This window comes from Notothenia coriiceps, unplaced genomic scaffold (genome assembly GCF_000735185.1).
Source record: "Notothenia coriiceps isolate Sejong01 unplaced genomic scaffold, NC01 NC01_scaffold00024615, whole genome shotgun sequence".
NCBI classification, from domain to species: Eukaryota; Metazoa; Chordata; class Actinopteri; order Perciformes; family Nototheniidae; genus Notothenia; species Notothenia coriiceps.
Genome location: NW_011357316.1, coordinates 23,218 through 38,813, shown reverse-complemented (window position 1 = coordinate 38,813; position 15,596 = coordinate 23,218). Strand labels below are relative to the sequence as shown.

General features: G+C 39.9%; 1 protein-coding gene across 1 annotated transcript in view; it reads left to right on the top strand.

Annotated features, from left to right (window-relative positions):
* ano1a (anoctamin 1, calcium activated chloride channel a) overlaps nt 1-15,596 on the top strand; it is a 27,657-nt gene that overhangs the window by 5,472 nt on the left and 6,589 nt on the right. Inside the window, exons 4-13 of the mRNA XM_010782305.1 lie at nt 86-160; nt 1,166-1,367; nt 2,119-2,230; nt 2,399-2,456; nt 3,859-3,959; nt 4,878-5,020; nt 10,836-10,988; nt 13,384-13,436; nt 13,593-13,777; nt 15,245-15,350. Of these exons, the coding sequence (XP_010780607.1) occupies nt 86-160; nt 1,166-1,367; nt 2,119-2,230; nt 2,399-2,456; nt 3,859-3,959; nt 4,878-5,020; nt 10,836-10,988; nt 13,384-13,436; nt 13,593-13,777; nt 15,245-15,350 (1,188 nt within the window). The remainder of the gene's footprint in view (nt 1-85; nt 161-1,165; nt 1,368-2,118; nt 2,231-2,398; nt 2,457-3,858; nt 3,960-4,877; nt 5,021-10,835; nt 10,989-13,383; nt 13,437-13,592; nt 13,778-15,244; nt 15,351-15,596) is intronic.

Genomic DNA, 15,596 nt, shown 5'->3' with positions numbered 1-15,596 from the left:
TGTGTGTGTGTGTGTGTGTGTGTGTGTGTGTGTGTGTGTGTGTGTGTGTGTGTGTGTGTGTGTGTGTGTGTGTGTGTTTTCTCAGAGCGAGAAAGTGAAGCTGACCTGTACAGACAGAATGCCAGCTTACCTGACTGCCGTGTTGATGATGGTCTTCATGGTGAGTCTCATTTTTTGAACATGCTTGTGGTTAGAAGATGTTCATGCTTTGTTCTATGACATAAAGTACGTCAGTAAATACTCCGCTTGTGAACGTCCGAAGCTTCTAAGTGACATCAAAACGGCGGTTGCTAACAAGTGACTAAAAGAGACTAAAAAACGTCATCATGCCAACACGAGTCCACCTTTAGCTTAGCATTAGTGACGTGCAGCCATGACACTGTGATGTAGTCTGTTTATAACCTAGCGTTAGCTTTTTACTTCTGGCGATTGCATTTATGCTTCAAAAATCACAACGTCGTGTGAATATGTGGAAATGATCCTGCTGAACAAAAGTTCAGTAACATACGAGAGATTCCCTTAAGCAGGTTTTTTGCTTCATTTGATTCATTCATGGTTAGCATGGCAGGATAACTCAACACAAAGGTCACTGCGTGTCCAACATGGATATGACACACACACCAAAGGAAGAGCTTTTCTTTTAATAATGCAACCACAACATAATTTCAAGCCAATACTAATTATTTGACAAAAGGCTCCAAAACGTAGCCAAACCCAGATTTGTCAGGACTCGTCAGGGTTGATTGCAGGAGGCTGTTGTGTAGCATAAGTTGTTGCTATGGACACAGGCACATTAAAGTATTACATCCAGGCTCAGGTGGGTAATAATGCATGTCAGAGCAGTCACCCTTATTATTTATATTGTTTGTGACTCCTGTAAACGGTTTAAACAAGTGTAGCCCTTTACTGTGCTTTGATTTAGTCAAATGATTATACATTTAAACCTTTCAATGCACTTCCTGCTTGTTGTTCAGATTCAAATAAATGCAATAGAAATGAAGGAGTGGTTGTTTAGAAATATCTACTTGAGAGTGAATCCAAAAGGGCTCTTCAATACTTCAGCAGAGTTCACATACCACCTTCCTCCCTGTGAATGTTTTGTCTCATTATCAGCAGATTGTTAGATTGTTTGTTCTCCTCCTCCTCCTCCTACTCCTCTCTTTAGATCCTCGTGACGTTTGCCATGGTCTTCGGGGTCATCCTGTACCGGATCAGCATTAAGGCAGCGCTGCACATGAGCACCTACTCCGCAGCACGGTCCAACATCAGAGCCACAGTCAAAACCACAGCCGCCATCATCAACCTCATCATCATCATCATCTTAGATGAAATCTACGCCGCCATCGCCCGCTGGCTCACCAAACTGGGTGAGGCACATTTCACTGTTAACCCATTTAAATCAAGATAATCTTCCTTTGTGTTTGACTACAGATTGACAAGTTAAGATGTTGGAGCTTGGCTGTTCAGAATGATGTCTGTGCAGTTTGTTTTCACATTTATCTGCTCTCTTTGAGCTTACTTTAAATCTTAGTTCAAAGCAAACCACTTTAACCAAATGTGTCTTATTGTGTCTGTAGATTGGAAATAAGGAAGGTTTCATGATGATATCCATTAGTTAAATGTTTAACCCTATTAACCAGTAGTGCCTCGCAAAACACATTTCTTTAAAGGTTATTTTTTCAAAATAAGCTTTCTCACACCAAAACGTTCCAGTTTCACTCAGTCTAAGAGGGGTTTTTCCAAATAAAACTCACAACCTGATTATAAAGCATTGTGTTACCTAAATAAAACAAAACTTGTATTCATGACTATTTGAAAGTGTTATCTGATTTAGCAAGTGAAATCTAAAATGTAAAAAATGTGACATCCAGGTAGGAAACCAATCAGTTACAGTGTTCAAACACAAATGAGGTTGCCTTTAATGTAAATGGTGCATATAAATTGCAATGTACATACACATGTAAAACACACTGTACGGCTCATGAAGGGAATTCCAACCGATCTAGAAAAGTAAACACAGCTTTTTCTTCGGAATCAAAGTTGCAGAGGCTTCAGTAACGCTAATGATGAATGGATTTGTCTGTGATATATTCAAACAATATTTGATCTATATTTCAGAGGTGCCAAAGACAGACAAGAGTTTTGAAGAGCGTCTCATCTTCAAAACCTTCATCCTGAAGTTTGTCAATGCATTCACGCCCATCGTCTATTTGGCCTTTTTCAGGGGCAGGTAAACAACGGCTATATTTTGTAAATTGTTATGTTGAATCATTTTTATTAAATTCCTAGTCATTACTTAAAAAATATTAATTCAATTGACCTATTTAATTGAGTTTGTTTGCATAACCACATTGTAAACCACCCGATGTCCACGTCTCGTCTTGTGTTTGGTTCACAGGCTTGTTGGGCGGCCTGGAAGCTACTTGTATGTTATTGGATCGTACAGAATGGAAGAGGTAAATACACGTGTTCAAAATGTATACATGTTCCTGTTGTCAAAGACTGTCCATGACAATAAAATGTGAAAGATGTTATATATGACACTGACCAGTTCCTTATTATATCACAAACATGTATTGATCTTTCCTCAATTTAGGTGGTGTTAAAGCTGTTTAACTTGCCTAAAGTCCATATTTTATTTATGTCAATAAATCAGACAGTCTCAAAATAACTGCTATAGTATTTTTTTTTAATCACTTTTTAACCTGCTTGGGGCATAACAGCGTAAGATTATAAGCCTAATATTCCTAAGGAAGAGATACATTTTCAACAATATATGCGCTGGATTATAATAGTATAGTTTTTAAGTGAGGTTACTAAAATAGTAGGAAATGGTTCACCTGTCCATGACCATTATAAGCACGCCTAGTGAGAATATTTTGCAACAGGAAAGTGTAGGTAGCATTGATTAAAAAGAAAAAACTCCAGTGTGTTTCATAGAAATAATTAGAACATTTGACGGACCATTTTGGACCACACTGTCCTGTTGTCCTGTTTGGACCACACTGTCCTGTTGTCCTGTTTGAACCGCACTGTCATTTTGTCCTGTTTGGACCACACTGGTCAAATTACCATGAGAACAGTCTGTTCTCGTGGTCACCAGTGTGGTCCAAAATGGCAAATGTTGTTATGGTTAAAGCCACATTCATGTGGGTGTAAAGTGTAGTGGTAGCTTGCCGGTAAGAGAGATAGCTGGCCCAGCTACATATATAAATGAATGGCTAGTTAGATAGGTAACTTCTTAGGGACTGTTGGACCAGCCACTATTGCATTGTTTTGCAATTATTGTGTAACCAATATAGATTCAATCATGCTGGAATCATCAAGCTAGCTAAGTCTGCCTTAGCGTTAATGCTAACATGATTAGAGAAAATTTGCCAACCAAAGTCGTCACTTATCCGCCGACAGAAATGTGCTTTCCCATGCGAGTTGTGTAGATGAAGAACAATACTTACATTTTTTATTAAATATGGCTCTCTTTGTGTAACGTTACCACTCAGCTGCTTGTTTAAGTTGTTACTGCAAAACCTCACTTATGTGAGTCCAAAACTTGCCACCAGTCAGTTTATATGGAAGTTACACTGTTTTGATTGTTTCAATGGTAACGGAACACATACAAATTACAACTGGCCTGACCAAGTTGTAATTTGTTGATTTGAATGTGAATCTCTGTTCTGCTCTCATTCCATTTCTAAGATAAGTTTGTGTGTTCATGGCAATAAGAGAACACCGAGTGACTTGGCTGTCTGTGGTCCGCTTCTCCTGACTGCACTTTGAACTCCCCACTGCCCCCCCCCCACTGTCCCTCCATGCTCTTTGCCTCCATCTGACCTCACTTCCTGAACCTTCTCTCTACAGTGTGCTCATGCAGGCTGCCTCATGGAGCTGTGCATCCAGCTGTGCATCACTATGCTGGGCAAGCAGCTCATCCAGAACAACCTGTTTGAGATTGGCATGCCGTGAGTACATGACTTCCACTGTGCAACATATATTTTCCCACAAAGCTAACACAGTTGAACAACATTTCCACACACAGCAGATCACAATGCGTCGGTTCAGCAAGCCCCAGAACAAATATCGCACTCCCACTCAGTTGTACTTTTGCCCGAGAGAAATCATTTAAAGGCCTGTCTGGTTTTCAGACGCACTTACCTGTGAACTAGACAGCATTATGCCGAACTCTCTCAGCCTTCAATGTTCTCTGTCTTGCTTCATCTGTACAGAACTCTGTAATGGGAGCCTTTTTTCCTTTTTGTTTGGTTCCCTTTCTTTATGACGTGTTACAACAAAAGCACAGTTCTCCACTGTGTCACATATATCATTTTTAAAACCTAAGTACATTCTGTCCATGAAAGAGTTCTGTATCAGCAAGGGGAAACCACATGCTCTTCTATTTTCTCTAATAGTCAAGGAGAAAATTACCTTTGTCTGGATTTATCATGAGAGCCTTGAGACTTTAAAACCATACTCCACAAACAAATGGTGTTGCCATGGTGATTACATCCATAACCAATTAACCACCAATAATCCAGGTGGCATGTTTCACGAAGATGAAAATGGATCAATTGGAGAAAAAAAACGTTGATATTGACAGTGTTGTAACAATTTATTTCACAACATTGAGTTATACAAAGAGGTATTTATTTGATTTTGTCCAGCCATATATATCAATAAGGGTAGGCAAAAATAAATGATTACCCAATGCAGCAACGTCACATTGTCAAGGAAACTTCATGTACAGTAGGGAGGTTTTTTTCCCTGTTGTATTAGACTGCATTAGTTTAGCATCCGTGTGAGTCCTTTTTATCAAAAGAAAATCCTGTAAAGATCAGACTCTGTTAACAATGTGTTGTTCCCATACTTGTATGTATGTACAGGAAGCTGAAGAAACTCCTACGGAGGAGGAAGTCAGAGTTGGACTCAAAGCAAGAGGAGGAGCTGAACAAAACCCTGCAGCGGCACGAGAAGGACCACATCCTGGGTCCCTTCGTCGGCCTCAGCCCCGAGTACATGGAGATGAGTGAGTCTGAACACAAGGCAGTTGAACACACATAACACAAATAACATGCACACTGATGCTCTGTTGGGATTGGTTATGTCTCCGCGCTGACAACTGCTGGTCCCGAGGCTACAGTGTATGTTTTCTGGTTGTCTGTCTGTCACGTGATATCTCATTATCACCTTCAGGGAATTCTTTAAAATAGGTCACAAAGGTTGAACTCAGGGATGAAATTATGGGATGTTGGTGGTAGAAGGAAAAGCTCACTGTGACTAACAAAACCTGTTTCTAGCCTACTGTAACTTATGAAATTCTAATTATTACATTTCACACAAATGTCTAATAAGATACCATTAAGAAGTGATAACTTTTTGGTCATTTGTAAAATACAACTTGACTGGTGGAGGCATACATCCACAAGGCGTTCATTCTAGTTTTTGAGGGTTTTCCTTTAGGTTTTTTATTTTGTTATTTGATGGTTCCTCAACATGAATTAGACACACCGACTGTCCTCAGGAGCAGTCTGTAGTTCGATCCTTGTTGATCTTGCTGTTCACCTCAGTGATGCATCATCCAGCTGACTAACAGCAGAGGTTCTCAGCCTCATCGCTGTCAGAGTGGTGCCCCCCACCCTGAATCAAGGACATCCCTGCTCTGTGTTAATACATGACATTTGAAGGTCAAATCTAACAAGCATAATGACTGCGAGCACTTTGAAACAAATACTTTTTCAGATTCTACATGTATGTGCAACAAACACATTCGGCCTTTAGTCCCGCTCCATGTGGGACACACATATATTGTCAGCACAATATGTTTGCTTTAAGAAACGAGTAGGCTTAGATATTCCATTGAGCTGTAATACAAGTAAATGTTCGCTTTAAAGTCAACTGTGTTGATTTCAATGGTATAAAGATATAATTTAGCAGCACACGGACAGTCAGTCAGTGATCTGGAAAACTTGGATTGATCATTGTGATTGATCATGTGTTTAATTAAGTCGTTTTAATTTGGCTCATGGAAACTGTGGTCATGTAATTGCTCTTTTTTAATCTAATTAAGCCGTTGATCCATAACTCCCAAGGAGGAAGAAGATCCATATCACTTAATGAAGGATGTCAGAAGCTTATCCCAATACAACTGAAAGAGGATTAAAACTGCTTCAAGCTCAATACTTCTACTTCTTGTGCCCTTTTTAGGATACTCAATTACACTTTACATCATTTCTAATTAGCAAATAACTGCTCTATGAGGCTGTACTTGATTCCTTTGAGCTAAATGTTGACAACATTTCATGGCAATCCATTACATTGTTGATGAGATTGTTCAGTCTGTACCAAAGTGGCAACCAACTGAAAACCTTATACTAAATAAACATTGAAAAAGAATAAGGGAATCTCAAAATGCATTCTATCACCTTAATGGATCTTTAGCCAAACCATTCTATGTGCTGTGCATTCACTTCAAATGTTCAGGACTAGTGTGGGCTATATTATTATGTCCTTTAATGAATGGCATGTTCAGTCAGTTCAGATGGGATTTCAGTCTGCGATGGAAGATGTGTACACTTTCAGCTGTCATGATAAACACTATATTCCTTTGAGTTCAATCTGTCCAACTCTGACAGCAGAAGATAATACTATAATATACAGGACTGTCTCAGAAAATTAGAATATTGTGATAAAGTTCTTTATTTTCTGTAATGCAATTAAAAAAACAAAAATGTCATACATTCTGGATTCATTACAAATCAACTGAAATATTGCAAGCCTTTTATTATTTTAATATTGCTGATTATGGCATACAGCTTAAGAAAACTCAAAAATCCTATCTCAAAAAATTAGAATAGTTCCTCAGACCAAGTAAAAAAAAAAGATTTATAACAGCAAAACACAATCAAACATTTGAAAATGTCCATTAATGCACTCAGTACTTGGTTGGGAATCCTTTTGCACGGATTGCACGGACTGCATCAATGCGGCGTGGCATGGAGGCAATCAGCCTGTGGCATTGCTGAGGTGTTATGGATGCCCAGGATGCTTCAATAGCGGCCTTTAGCTCATTAGCATTGTTGGGTCTGGTGTCTTTCAGCTTCTTCTTCACAATACCCCACATATTCTCTATGGGGTTCAGGTCAGGGGAATTTGCAGGCCAATCGAGGACAGTAATGCCATGGTCAGTACACCAGTTACTGGTGGTTTTGGCACTGTGGGCAGGTGCCAGATCATGCTGGAAAATGAATTCCTCATCTCCATAGAGCTTTTCAGCAGACGGAAGCATGTAGTGCTCTAAAATCTCTTGGTACACAGCTGCATTTACTCTGGGCTTGATGAAACACAGTGGACCAACACCAGCAGCTGACATGGCTCCCCAAACCATCGCTGACTGTGGGAACTTCACACTGGATTTCAAGCAACTTGGATCTGAGACTGCCTCTCCAGCCTTTCTCCAGACTCTGGCGCCTTGACTTCCAAATGAAATACAAAACTTGCTTTCGTCTGAAAAGAGGACTTTGGACCACTGTGCAACTGTCCAGTGCTTCTTTTCCTTAGCCCAAGTCAGACGCCTCTTCCGTTGTCTTGAGTTCAGAAGTGGCTTGACCATGGGAATACGGCTATTGTAGCCCATTTCCCGGACACGTCTGTGAACAGTGACTTTTGATACCTGGACTCCAGCTTCAGTCCACTGTCTTTGAAGCTCCCCCAAATTCTGGAAGCGACTCTTCTTCACAATGCTGTTAAGGCTGCGGTCATCTCTCTTGGTTGTGCAGCGTTTCCTGCCACATTTCCCCCTTCCAACAGACTTTTTGTGGATGTGCTTTGAAACTGCACTCTGTGAACAGCTTGCTCTTTGAGAAATTTCTTTTTGTGTCTTACCCTCCTGATGGAGGGTGTCAATGACGGTCCTCTGGACAGCAGTCAGATCAGCAGTCTTCCCCATACTTGTGATTTAGTTTACTGAACCAAGCTGAGTGTTTTTCAAGGCTCAGGAAACCCTTGCAGGTGTTTCGAGTTAATTAGACGATTCAAGTGATTCGTTGAACACCCTACTAGTATACTTTTTCATGATATTCTAATATTTAGAGATAGGATATTTGAGTTTTCTTAAGCTGTATGCCATAATCAGCAATATTAAAATAATAAAAGGCTTGCAATATTTCAGTTGATTTGTAATGAATCCAGAATGTATGACATTTTTGTTTTTTTAATTGCATTACAGAAAATAAAGAACTTTATCACAATATTCTAATTTTCTGAGACAGTCCTGTATATATATTTTTATAGAGCCCTTTTTAGGTAACATTCATTAAAACACAATTAAAACAACACTTCAAATATACAATAAAATAAGTGATAACACATGGCAAATAGAAGTTGAAATTAAGGTCACATCAAAATTAAAAGTAAGTTCTAGTTTTTTTTATCATTTGAAATCATAAATGTTGGCGAACCGGAGGTAACCCGGAGAAAACCAATGACTGAGATCACAGAAGGAAGTCCGGCGGAGTTAAACCTTACTCTCTTACAGTAAAGCCTCAAACAGCTCAGACTCCCCTCTGGTCAGCTCACAGGGACGTACATCCTGAAGACTCTTTGGAGTGTGAGGACCCCTGGGTGGTGTTGAAGCCTCTCTGGGTGCCTGGAGGGCTCCACAGGTCAGACAGCTCCTGCAGCCCCTGAAAGAGCTGAGAGACGAGCTCCAGGCTGGCTCCCTCCTTCTCCTCTACCATGGCACCATCGCCTTCCTTGGCGTTTTTCAGCTCTTGAACTTTGCGTCTCAGCTTCTCCCTCAGTTGGAGTGCGGCGTCTCTCTCTGCTGTGATGGCTTCGTTTTTGGCCAACACACCGTAATAGTTTCTGGACCTGCTGTGATTGAGAAGGACCTCGATGTTTTTGCGGAGAAAATAGTTCTCATCGCTTATTTTGTCCTTTTCCATGTCCAGCTCCTTACATTCCCTGTCCAAAGCGTTCCTCGCTCTGATCCTGGCATCCAGAAACTGATGTTGCTGCCTGAGAGCTTCATGCTCGCTGGAAATGGAATCCGCCTCAGCCTTGACCTGGTCACAACGGTTGGCCGGCAGGCGTTGGTGTCTCTCTGTCAGTTCTCGGACTCTGCGTTGGAGGATGTCAGTTTGTCTCAGCTTGGCCGGTTTTTCAGCTGTCATACGTGCACACTCGACCATTTTACTGTCTTCATCCGCAAGTGTTTGGGTTAGTTCCTGGACCCGTGTTTTCAGGGAAGTGTTGCGTTCGGTGACGCTAATGCACTCCTCCTGCAATTGTTTACGTTTGTCTTCCTGTTTTCTCCCACCTTTCTTGCGGATTTCCCTGAGTGTGGTCTGAATCTGCCTTTCCAGCGCATCGTTTTCCCGGCTCTTTGTGGTGTTTTCACGTTTTATTGTCTCAAATTCACTAAGCAGCCTTTCGTGGTCGGTGAATCTCCCGTTTATCTCCACGATTTCACTCTGCAGCAGCCAATTTTCCTGGAGGATTTTTTGCTTCTCCTCCTCAACAACCCTACATTTTTCCTGCAAAGCTGTTTGAGTCTGGAGTTTGATGCGGAATTCCTCCACTTGCCTTTCAAGATTTCTATTTAAATGTTTTGCTGCTTTCCTCTCTTTCTGTAGGTCTTTCAACTCCTTTTTAAAATCTTGACTGTTCACAAGCTGAGTGCTAAGCTCAATTATTTGCACACTCAAACCAGCATTCTGTTGGTTGATGGCTCCTGTCTCCATACTTAGAGACAAAACCTTGCGGGACAGACTATTTTGTCCCTCCAGGGTTTCACTTCCCTGGAGGGTGGTCTCATCCCTGCTGGACTCCTGAGACATTTTGTGTTCAGACTTCCTCTACTTTTTATACCACCGAATATAATATAGTAGAAACAGCAGTCTGATGTACGGGTTTTTTAAAGTAACGTACGGGTCTCCTGAGAAGATACTGTTACTGGTAAATGTGTGTATCTGAGTATGTCAGTCAGGGTATATTCAAAACTTCAAAGCCTAGAATTGTTACCATGACATCCTTGGAACTTCCTTTGTGCTGTCGTCATATTCCAAAAGCATTTAGCCCCACCCAGAATTAAGAAGCATGGAATGTGATGACATCATTACATCATAAGTATGTGCCTCTGATAAAAAAAAAGAATAAAATGGATGGCTTTGGTTATATTACATACATTGTGATATAGAGATTTTTATATTGATTTTAAAGGTATATTTGGGGGCTTTATTGGAGATATAGTGTGTGTGCTGTGTCATCCTTATACGATTAGTTGAAATAATATAATATGTACATTTTTGCAATAAAAGGTCTAAATCTACACCTAAATTATATACTTTGTTGAGATGTGTATTTACTTTATTCCAACTATTCATATAATTTTCAAGTACAGATAATTTGCCTGTAATGGCAACATATCCCTTTTTGAGAATGACTCAATGTAGCAATGTCTACCAGAAGCTGGGATAATATCATCTTACACCCTACTACACACTTTTTGTGTGTTTATTGATTTTACACATATATTTTAACTGATTAAAGGATTTTAGTAATTTAGCATCTGGATCTTAAGTGACCAATTTTCCTATATTAACAAAGTTTTTTTAATGTATTTATTTATTTAATTTATATATATATAATTTGTAGTATAGGGGCAATGGCACATCCAAGCATCTTTTGGACCTGACACATTCCACCCAAACTTAGTTGATACAGTTGAACAGTGTAGCGTTACAATACTACACTGTTAATGTCCAGTAATCCAGGTCAGTAGCAGAAGCGAGTGTGACAATTCAGTAACTCCTGCTCATGTCTCCCCTGTTCTGTGTCTTCAGTCATCCAGTTTGGGATGGTAACCCTTTTCGTGGCCTCCTTCCCTCTGGCTCCTCTCTTCGCTCTTCTGAATAACATCATTGAGATCCGCCTGGATGCCAAGAAGTTTGTCATGGAGCTGCGCAGGCCGATTGCAGCCAAGGCCAAAGACATTGGTAGGTGACCCCCTGATCTGCCCACCTATATCAACTTTATTTTATTGTAAAACAATCCAGGAGAATAGCCTGTGCAGGAGGAGACGAGAGGTTCAATCACAATAAAAAGGACATTTACATACATAAAGGCATGTCAATATTGATTTATAACCAAAATTATTAAGCAGTCTTAAAAATGAAGGTGTTAACATGTCACTGTGAAAGCAAATATTCTTAGACTACCCTTAAATGTGCCAGACATCCAGAACATTTTAAATAATAATAATAATAATAATAATAATGATAGTTACCTTTTATTTGTTAATTGTCTTAAAACAAAACAAACTGCTTAACTTAAACAAACAATCATTAACCAAGCATAAGTGATAAAATAAACCTCACAGATACATATTTTACTCAGACCATCAATAGGAAATGAGAATCCAAACCTGCAGTTTGGTCCTGGTCACCTGCAACAACACAAAACATAGGGAAGTTTGACCAACTCTGTACTGGGGCCATCTAGTGGTGGCTGGTAGTAACTGATTACAATAATAATGTAATTTACACCTGGAATGACTACTTTTTTGATAATGTCAAAAAAATATTAAAATCCTGGAAAAGGGCATATTGTCTGTTTGCACAATAGCAGGAACATTAATAAGAGGGGGTTCTGGGGTCTCCCTCAGGAACACTCGGTTTCCTTCATTCTAATTAGTGTAAAACAAAACAATTCAGGTGCCAGGAAGTTAAAATCTAAAAAATAATCTGGTAAAACTCATTAAGGCTCTCAAGAATTCTGGGTCGCTTTGAAATATGTATATTACAGCTGGTGAGTCAGCGTTCCTCTCTATTTTTGTTTATTTTGTTTGGGGAAGTACCCTCTTTAAAGGTGGGGTAGGTAATTCAGATACACTTGTTGTGATATTCCATGGAATGCTCTTAACATCCCGATAGCAATGAATATCTTAAATGCTTTGACAATAAATACATACAAAAATGTCATCTGTGGAAGCCGTAGTACTGTAGAAAGCACGACCAATCATTTTAGCCGGCCCGGCTAAAATAACTGGATGGCCTACCTGCCTGTCAGCCTTCCATCTGTGCACAAACTTATCTCATGGCCTCATTGGTCATGTGCGTGTTCGTGTGTGTTGGAGGAGGGGCTCTGTAAGGAAGTCTGAAGGAAGGGGCAGATTTTTTTCGGCTGCGTACTTTCAAGTTATAGCGCACTCGTGCTGGTTTCTCCATTCTTACCTACCCTACCTTTAAATGTACATAAAGTAATTTAAAATTAATTAATTAATCACTCATTTAAAAGCCTCTGAACTTTGAATGCTCATATAGATTTCAGCAAGATTTCTGCTCATGTTCAAAACTTTCTGTACATTTTTCAACATTTCTGTTTACTCTGGGAAAACACAAATGAATGTGGAATAGTTCAAAAATAAATTGTAATATTATGGTATAAAGTCTTATTTTATAGAGAATTCATTCATAATAATCCAACAAATCTACCAACCCTTAAGATTAATGTGCATTATGCATTATCACACAAATAACAAACAAAGAATAAAAACATTTTATAACTTACATGAAACACCAAATAACTAGATGTCTTAGTTATTTTACTAAGACATCTAAAAGCCAACATCAACATATAAATACCAGCACATTCTCTCAGGGTTTACCTACCATTATAATGCTTAGGTTATGCACCCATTAGGTCACAAATGCACCTAGCTAAATGAATATAAAATCAACGGGCAGAGCATCAATGTTAAATACATATCTTTTACCAGATACAATGGTTGTAGTTGTTCCTGAGTGGACTTCTTCTGCAGGTTTTGTCTTTAGGCTATTTGAGTGTTTATTCATTGTCTGCTCTAGCTTTACCAAACTCTTGAACAAACATAATTGTAGCAATACTAAAATGATCAGAAATAGCATTTTTTTTATTCAGTAGTGTTGAATTGTAGGGAAACCCTTAAACACCCTTCATGCACTGAGGCTTCCAAACAGCTTAATTCATTAAAATTAATAATAACAAAAATAAGTAGTTAAATGTATGAGTTGCTTCAATTCCATTTAGTTGCAGCATGGGATGTCAGTATAAGCTCAGCTGGAAGCATGTTCCAATAGGATGAGGGAGTTAGGGTAAGTGTAAATGTAAAAGCAGATTAAACAAAGGCATTAGGCCTAATGGGATGTGTAAGTCTGAGTGTAGAGCAGATGAAGAGGTTCTGCAAATATGCTTAGTAACATTGTCAGAACTATTGAATACCAATTGACCTTCTGAAAAAACCTGAGGAGGCCAGTCTGCAGGAGCTGAAGCCCCCTTTAAGGTCTGTGTGTGCATGTCCGAGTCGAAGCTCCTGTTTCCCAGCTTAATGGCAGACCTTCTGTCTTTCTGCAGGCATCTGGTACAACCTCTTGAGAGGCCTCAGCAAGGTAGCAGTCATCGTAAATGTAAGTCCTTTACCTTTACCGTCACTGCACTGTTGTACTTCAAAAAACATGTCTGAAGAATAAAAATGTCAGATTATGGAGATTTTCTTCCTCTGTAATTCAAAATAACAAAGACAAATTAAGGGAATGCGCTGATTAGCAGTTCTCTGTCCCCAGGCCTTTGTCATCTCCTTCACCTCGGACTTCATCCCTAGGCTGGTGTACCAGTACATGTACAGCCTGGACGGCACCATGCACGGCTTCGTCAACCACACCCTGTCTTACTTCAACGTCAGCGACTTCCAGCCCGGCACAGCCCCTCTCCAGCCAATGCACCTGGGCTACAAAGTAGAAATATGCAGGTAACATTTAACTTTATATCCAGGAGCACTTCACCAAAAGTGATATATTTAAAGGAGATTTATTGGACACATTTGAACGTTCATTCAGGTATTTTTCACACGTATTGATATTTAAAAAACACATTATTTATCTCACACGGTCTGCCTGAATATATATCTATATTCACCCTTGGTTTGAAATGCTCCGTTTTGGTGCCTGTTTCTTTAAAGGTCCCATGTCATGGCCATTTCTACTGCACATTCTACTGATTATTGTTCAATGTTCCAAACTCACATTGGTTTCTCATACAGCATCTCTGTATAGTATGTGTATTCACTCTCTGTCCTAAACGGCTTGTTGGAGCTCCTCTCCCCCCCTCCCTGTGAGCCCAGTGGCCGTCTGCGAGACAGCGAGACACAGCGAAACCCAGCCCGAAACCAGCCCGAGCTCACACACGCCCAGCCTCGCCGCGTCCCGCGGTCTCAGGCGTCCTAAAGGTTCCCTATTATACTCTTTTTCAACAATATATTACAGGTCTCAGATATGTACAGAACATGTCTCTGAAGTGTTTGACTGAAACACCAAACAGATCATTGTAGCATCCCATAAACCCCTCTGTTTCAGCCCTGTTCTAAAAGTGCTGATTCAGTGTCTGTAACTTTAAATGCTAATGAGCTGCTGCGGGCTAAGCCCCACTGAGATGATTGGTTACTCTAGGAGGAGATCCAGGTGATAAGGTGGGCGGGGGTTACCTTGGTTGGTTATAATGGTTGCATAACCCAAAGAACATTGTGACATCACAAAGTGGCCAAAATCTGATCAGCTAATTTTCAGACAGGTTTCCATATAGATGGATCAGGACAAAAAGACAGAGAATATTTTCCTAATCTCTTATCACAGAGGGAAACATATTTATTGATGAAAGACATGAAAAAGTGGATTTTGCAATAGGTGACCTTTTTAAAAAGCGCTACCAGCCGGATCTACAGTTATTTTCCCTCCTCCATTCACACGACGGAGTCAAGATCAGACATCTCTGAGCAGCCTGGAAGGGGGGATTGAGGAAAGCTTAAGGGAGGATGACCTTTGGGGCCCATGGATGTGAAAGATCGCCGGAACATCCTGGGAATTTTGTACTTGAACTTGCCATTTTGGCTTCATGTACAACTTAGCACATTTTGTGTGACATTACAGCTCTATTGGTGTCCTGATGGTTCATAATTCAAAATTCATCAAAATTCAAACAATACTAAAACTCCTCCCATTCTCAGGAGGACATTTTAAAAGTCTTATTCTCATGGCTTGACCTCCTAAACAAGAACTGTTGTACAGTAAAACCATGTACTGTTAAACAGCATCGTCATCTGTATTTCTGTACTTTGTACTATTGATGATCTCCATTTCTTTAAGGGGAATAGGTTAGATTGACAAGCATCAAATGAAACATGTAAATTGCATTTCTTAATAAAGATGTTTTCTGTGTCCAGGTATAAGGACTACAGAGAGCCTCCCTCCTCCAGCTCACAGTATGAACTCTCCAAAGAGTTCTGGGCGGTTCTGGCCGCTCGCCTCGCCTTCGTTGTTGTCTTTCAGGTTTGGAACAACACACAGATATTAATATCACACACATCATATGCTTTGAAATGCTTTCACACAGTCACTTAGTTTAACCATTCAAATTTGATGCATTTGAAAGCAAACGTGCAAACAACTCATCCATATTTGATGAGATGTGTGAGTGAGTGATGTAACTGAGGGATTCTCTGCAGACTTTAATGTGAAAGGTCTTTAAAGGGAACAGGCTGTCTGCTTCCCTTCAACATTTATTTTAGTTTATTA